Here is a 7138-nt window from a genome sequence, read left to right on the forward strand (position 1 = left end):
GCAGAGATCTCTTATGCCTATTACATCATGTAGTGGTTTTATTTTTAAAATTACAATAATAATGTTACTTACAGCTGATCTGAGCTACTCTACTCCTGAGTGTTTCTCAAGCAGAGCTATGCTTGAGGAGCATAAAGCAACTTCTCTGATATGGGTAACTCTGCATCCATTGCCTCCTTTCCCACAGGAAGCTCCCTTTTAACTAAAATGAATGCCATGGTTTAGCTCCAGCCAGCAGCTAAGCACCATGAAGCCACTTGGTCACTCCTCCACCAGTGCAATGGGGGAGATGAACAGGAAGGGCAAAAATGAGAAAACTCATGGGTTGAGATAAAGGCAGTTTAATTAGGAAACCAAAAACCATATACACAAACAAAGCAAAGCAAGGAATTAATTCAATGCCTCCCATGGGCAGATGTTCAACAGGGCTCCGTCACGTGTAACAGTTACTTGGGAAGACAAACTCCAGAATTCCAAACGCCCCCTCTTCCTTGTTCTGCCCATGACTTTATATGCTTAGCATGATGCCATATGACATTCTATTTGGTCAGTTGGGGTCAGCTGTCCCAGCTGTGCCTCCTCCCAAATTCTTGTGGACTCCAAGCCTTCTGGCTGGCGGGGCAATATGAAAAGCACAAAATGCCTTGATGTAGTACAAGAACTGCTCAGCAATTAAAAAAAAAAAAAATCTATAATATCAACACCATTTTTGGCACAAATCCGAAACACAGCCCCATACTACCTACTGCGAGGAACTTAAGTCTATCCCAATCAAAACCAGGACAGTGAGTCAGAAGCCTCCTGAAAGTTACATGAGGTGCCAGGGGTCCTTCTGCCATTGGTGGTGCTGATGGCACTTGACTTTTTGTCTAATTTTTTTTATTTATGTTAAGTAGGTGGAGTGAAGTCTTTGTTTTGCAATTCTTTGGTCATGGCAAGAATTCTGGGAAGAGCTCACTACCTGATGGCCATTATGTGTGGAACCGGTCCAGTGATCAAGGGTTGGGAGCACCAGCTGAGGAAAAGGAGAATGCACTCTCTAGGCTTTTGAATAAAAGGCTGAGTACCATTACTAATGCTCAGAAACTTATATTCCTTATATCTTAGCTGATTCTGTCTTCTCAAGAAGCAGAAGTTGTCAGGCATTCAAGTCCAGTAAGACACTATCTTCAACAATGAACTGTGACTTGTGAAGGTCACCGAGTACAGGGAGAGCCAGGCCTATGGTTCTCCACAGGTAGTGTTGAGCACCACCTGTTTTCGAAAGCAAAGTGAGCTCACTGTTCCCCTTCAGCCTAAGATGGGCTCTAACCAGGGGTGGAAGGTTTAATCCTGTCAAATGCTAGGAGGTAGGAGGGGTTGAAAAGTCCAAAGATTTTCCACAGACCTGACTTGCACTTGCTACCAACATAGTCCATATGGGTAATTAATCAAGACAGGCATACTACAAGGCTACCAGAAGCCTTTCCTAAGTCAGTGACAGGATAATTTGGTGCACAGCAGAGTTCTGCTTGGGAGGTGATGTCTTTCACCTGTTTTAATTCTTGAAATGCATGGTGTGTATATCCTAAGACTAATGATGTTCATGCTTTGGCAGGAACACACTCAGTTTGTTCATAAAGTCAAAGAAGCTTGATCATATTCTCTTTTAGAACTATTGTCCATTTTTTGGAGGTGATCTAGTTATTTGTTTCAATGTTTTAGTTTTGAGTTAGAAAAAGTGCATCCAGGGGCTACAACTGAAACAGGGCTGGGCCTTTGTAAAGTCAATAGTTTGTTTACCAACTGAGAACAAAGCATATTGGAAGATGTCTGAAGATGTTAGCAATGCTTTTCTTTAGCTGAAGATAGCATTTAGATCTTGATCATGGCATGTTTATTCATTAGTTTCACTGAAATCATAGGCCTGTTTTCAGGGTGAAAGTAACAGTGAGAGGCAGTGGGAAAAGGCAGAGCCCGTGCATTCACCTCTTTAAGGAGGCGACAAAATATCCAAACCATCAGCTGAGGTGATTTCGTAACTTATTAAAAACTAAGCCAAAGTAACAGAAAATACACTGAAAGATGCTAAGTTTCTTTTACCCTAAAGCTTTTTAATGACACTTTTAAAGAATTATCTCCTAGATGCACCTTAGCCATTGGTAACGTTAACTATTTTCCTTGCTAAATGCACTAAAAGTTTGGACAGATTACTTTGATTCTGTCAGGAAAAAATAGCATTTTCAGTCCCATCCTATCTTCTGCACAAGTCTTCCTCTTTACTGTAAATCTCCATAGTCTACTGAATTGTTTCATTATTTAATACATTCTTCATTCTACTTGGATGCATCAAATTAAGGAAGCTGCTTTTCTCCTTGCTTGAACCTGACACTACCGTCTTCTCTGCACCTCTGCTGCAATGACTTCTGCTCACCCTGCAAGGGCACGGCTTTAGTCTTTGTCGGTGCCCGGGAATTGCACCTTTCCCGTTCCCTGGGCTTGGTAAAAGGCAACACTCACAAACTGCACGTTTTCTGGGAAGAAACCCACATCAGGCGACATTGCAGCTGGCGACGAGAGGAAATCGCTGCAGCCTGAGACTGGGAAGAGACGTCCTCTGTCATTGTCAGGACGAACAGTAACTGATAAAAGCAGTAATTCAGTGAAGCCCTCCTGTTTTACAGAGCTTTCCTATGGCCATGTGTGGGCTCCCGGACAGGAGAGCAGCCCAGATAAGTATAGAGCCAGAGAGAGATACTTCCGAATAGAATGCTGCAAACACTCGGTAAGCTGACCAAGGGTAGATTTGTGCTGAGGAGGAGCGGCCATCTCTTGTTGTCTTTTTTTTTTTTTCTTTTTTTTTAAATGACGATATCACGCTATTTTCACACTACTGCATAACCGGATCTCAAAGAGGTAAAATAGAGGGCAGCATCTGTATTTTTAAATCTACATGCAACAAAGTTCATCGCTTGAAGTCCGGATCCCTTCCCCCTCCCCCATCCTCCCCCGTTTTCGGTAATTATTTATTATAAAGGGGTTTTATGATACAAATTTGATAATCTCCCATACACATTGGCAGTGTTCTAATTGGAGTTGTAAGCCCATAAAATTCAAGCCCTTTGTTTTCATGAAGGCCACAAGGTTTTAAAAGATGCTATTGTACCACCTAAACCCCATAAAATTGTCACTAGGGACTGATTAAACAGTCCTGAATTGAAACAGTGCGGATTTTGTCTAGGTCCTTTTCATGCAGAACAATGCCCTTTTCAACCCCCAAGACAAAAGGAGGTTTAAGGAGCGATTCTCTGGGAGATTCTTCTAAGATAACCCCATCCATATGGGAGACAAGGTGGCCAGCAGCTGAGACGAAAAAAAAAAAAAAAAAAGCAACATTTCGAATGGCAAGAGGAAAAAATAAAGGGAAAGACAACAACAAAAATCAAAACCCACCAACCAAACAATAAAACTATAAAACGAAACCCAGGTGATACAGAAGCTGTGTTTCCCCACGTCTTCCCACCCATCCCAGAGGCCCGGGCCGCTCTGTGCCTCCCCCTTGGCACACGGTCCCCTGTCCAAGCAGGGAAGGAGGCGCAGGTGGGAGGACTGGTGTCTCTGGATTCTCCCGGCCCGTCCTGCAATGCAGCTGAGGCCAGAGGCGCCCCACCTGGAGGGGGCGCGACCCCCGGGAGAAGGTAGGGCTGGGAGGTGAAAGGGGTCCTATTGCCGCCGCCGTCGCCACGGGAGAGGCAACCGAAAGCACCCACGGAAACCCATATGTCCGCGTGTGCTTTCGGTTGCCTCTCCCTCCGTGAAGGCGGCGCCTCGCAGCCTTGCTCCCCGCGGGCTCTCCGGCATGCGTGGACAGCACGGCCCATCCTAGGGACACATCTCGCCCGAAGTAACCTCCTTCCAGGGAATAAAGTGAAAATAAATATAAAAAATCCACCCAAATATCTTCTGCGGGTCCCTTTTCCTCGACAATCTTTCCTCTGCTGGCAGGTTGTCTGCATCACACCCCGTGAGTCTTCGCCCCAGATACTCCCTCCGCGTTCCTGATCCGCATGTCCTGTCCGAGAGACCTGGGTTTGGCTTTGTGGAATTTTTTTAAGGTTTTTCCTCACTGGCGGTTGCCAGGACAATTATATTATTATTTTCACCCCAAAGTAATAAAATCGATAGTTCAGCAGAGTTTCAGAGGATAATTCTCTTGGCTACCGTTTCCCAGTCGATATTTGGAACTGTTACAGGCTAACGGGAAGATTGGTTTAATTCTGGATGCTGCCTTAGCTGCTCTAAAAAAGACATTGCCGCTTAAAACACAAGGTCGTGAAGACTCTGGGCTCACGTTTCCCATAGAAATTATCAGCAAGTTTACAATGAGATGCTTACAGCAAACTTTATTCGCCGTTTACCGGTTCATATAGATAAAATAAACGAACCTGAAAGTTAAATTCGGCTGGCGCAATCAAGACTAGTATTCAAGCTTTTATAGAACAGGAGGCAATTCTACGAAACAGTCCCAATCGTCAAAGCTACACTTTTCCGTAGAGAAAAAATTAATTGCCGAAACCAGTTTTATTAGTCACTGGAAGAGTCAGCTATTTTAAAACACACTAGGTCGCTAGGATGATCATTATTTTTTAACTAGATATCTCTCGAAAAGGAGCAGGAGGAGCGGAGGTTTTACAAAATTCGCGCCTCACGCGCCATCCACGCCCTCGGGCGAGGCTGGAGGAGGGAAGCATGGCCCGGGCCAGCTTCGTTCCGACCCGCGGGCCACCGTCCAGGGCTCTCCGCCGCCCGGTCCGCCCGAGCGCGGCCGCCGCGGTGCCCCGGCGCACCTCATTGCTTCCCCGCACTAGAGCCTGGGGCTGGAGCGGGCCGCCCCGCGCCCGTGGGATGAGTCCTGTCCCAGAGGGCGAAGCGCCGCTGTCACCATCCCCAGGAGACGACGGCGGGGTGCGCTAAGTGCTGGTACGCGGGGAAGACACCGAGGGCGGCAGCGGGCGGGCAGGCTCCGTAACCCTGCAGGGCGAGGGCGGCCTGGGCACTGCATCCCGCCAGGGCGCAGCCCAGCTTGGGCCGTGGGGTGGGTGACGGTGGGCTGGCGGGGCAGCCGCGGCAGGGCTCCCCGTCCCGCACCAGCACCGGTACCACCACCCGGCGCAGCAGGGCGGGCGGGCGCGGCGGTGGGCTGCCGGGACCTTCGCTGCGCGCCCGCTTCATCTTGTAGCGGTGGTTCTGGAACCAGATCTTCACCTGCGTGGGGGTGAGGCTGAGCAGCCGGGCCAGTTGCTCCCGCTCCGGCGCCGAGAGGTACCGCTGCTGCCGGAATCGCCGCTCCAGCTCTAGTGTCTGCGCCTTGGAGAAGAGCACCCGCCGCTTCTTCTTCTTCTCCTCGGCTTCCGAGCCGCGGACGGGAAGCGACCTTTGGGTGGAGTCAGGCAAGCTCATCTCCGGGCCGCTCTCGTCGGAAGCTGGGGACAGCGAGAGGGTTAGAGAGAGGGGGTAGCCGGGCCCGGGGAGAGGGGCAGGCATTGAGGAAGCAATGAGCCGCCGAGAGCAGGGAGAGCCCTGGCTGTTTACCGGGCCGGATTAATCCCAACAGTCAACAAGAGATGCGAGCCAACCCCTTCAAATACATTAAACCTAGCCCACGGGACAGATCAGGCTGTGCCCCAGCCAGCTATCCCCGCAGGGGCATGAGCGCTCCGCCGCACAAAGCCTAAGGGCTTGCTGAGCTCGATTACCTTAATATTTAACTTATACCGATGGGGTTCCCGCACCCATTCAAAGGATGATTTCCCCCCCATGCACAAACACGGGTATACAATAAATGCCGTGTATCTGTGGCACAATTTATGTGTGCGAGGTGCGATCAATCACACCTGGGTTTGCGAACCGCAGCCTGCCCTACACGGTGGAAGATGCGTGGATATAGGCGGTGGTGTCCAGGACACTCTGCCTCAGTGCTGGGAGTCGAAGCACAGGGTGTGTGCTCAGCTTCCCTCTGCGGAGCGTGGGGTGGCCTGAACTCCATCCAGCACAAAAAAAAAGCAGGATTTCTTGCAACAGTGAAATGGGGGAAAAAAATAAGCCGGGAAGTGGACTTAAACGATAAACGCAGAGAGATTGGTGAATAGAGCCTGAGGTTTTGCTTTCTGCCATAGCTGGGAAGATACACAGACTTAAAGGAAAAAAAAAATAAATATTTTCTTTCTTAAGCTCTTGGCCGTGACGTTTCTGCTGTTTCGTTGTTACAATTCAGTAATATTCTATAATATCCCCAGTCTCGATCCCCCCGATCCTGTAGGCTACTTACGCTGGCAATTCTCTTCTTCTCATCTTCCCCAGAGGAAGCGGGGAAACAAATAAAAAATAACCGTGCGGAGATGGTGAATTCCTGTCCGTTTCATACTCACAGGGATAGTGATTTCTGTCTGTTTCTATCCACCCTCGGTACGGCGAGCCGGTGTAGTTCTCTGCTGAGTGGTGATGGTCAGAGGCTTGCTTTATGCTATTAGCATCTTGCTCTGGTAAATCCAAAATGCTCCTCACTGTAAAACTGATCCTGCCAGTTGTGGCCATGGTAGGTTGTGCACACACTCCCTAAAAAATATCACCCCAAACCGAACCCCCTTTCTTAAAAGCTGCTAGGAAAGGTCCACGTGTGGTTACTGGGGAATCTCCGTGCTCAAAAGGACCTTCCTTTCCATCGCCACCTAACCCCAAATATTAGTGTCGTTTACAGAGGTGTCCTGTTTATATAAACAGTCCTCCCCACTGCAAACACTGCCTGCTTTCAAACCGTCCCTGTCTATAGGATGCTAAGTACCTGAATTAGTCAAGTGCTAAAGCCCTAATGGGAGTAGGTGTAACCCCCCTCTCCTGCCACCCCCATGAGAGAATAACCCGTTACCTCCCAAAGACAGCAGGAAACAGGCTTCATCATTACATATTCTGTCTGATTAGCCAAAAGTGGGGACAGATAATGGTAATTGTTAGCAGTGAATAACATCTTGGGTGGCATGTGGATGACCAACAACCACCCCCCTCCATCCGCCACCAAAGCCACCAGCGTCCCTTCTATCCGCAGACAAAGTGAATCCTCTCAGGACATCCGCAGAGCCTGCCGAGAGCCCCCTTCCCTCTT

The 7138-nt window shown here is 48.7% G+C and overlaps 1 protein-coding gene across 1 annotated transcript; it reads right to left on the minus strand.

The window, feature by feature from the left end:
• Positions 1 to 4813: 4813 nt before the first annotated feature.
• NKX2-8 (NK2 homeobox 8) lies at positions 4814 to 6767 on the minus strand. Its single transcript, XM_027880690.1, has 2 exons — positions 6408 to 6767; positions 4814 to 5462 (listed from the first exon to the last, which is right to left on the minus strand). The coding sequence occupies exons 1-2, from the start codon at positions 6571 to 6573 to the stop codon at positions 4918 to 4920; spliced, it is 711 nt and encodes a 236-aa protein (XP_027736491.1). The 5' UTR covers positions 6574 to 6767; the 3' UTR covers positions 4814 to 4917.
• Between the last annotated feature and the right edge of the window lie 371 nt (positions 6768 to 7138).

This window comes from Empidonax traillii, unplaced genomic scaffold (genome assembly GCF_003031625.1).
Source record: "Empidonax traillii isolate 1590-97213 ecotype Southwest subspecies unplaced genomic scaffold, ASM303162v1 scaffold74:size2480735, whole genome shotgun sequence".
In the NCBI taxonomy this organism is placed as follows: Eukaryota; Metazoa; Chordata; class Aves; order Passeriformes; family Tyrannidae; genus Empidonax; species Empidonax traillii.

What these genes read in the sequence shown, in the direction of transcription:
- NKX2-8 (XM_027880690.1), bottom strand. Translation starts at nt 6,573, where the DNA reads ATGGCCACAACTGGCAGGATCAGTTTTACAGTGAGGAGCATTTTGGAT. An exon ending in AGACAGAAATCACTATCCCT is followed by an intron (nt 5,463 to 6,407) that starts GTGAGTATGAAA and finishes CGCTGTCCCCAG; the next exon opens with CTTCCGACGAGAGCGGCCCG.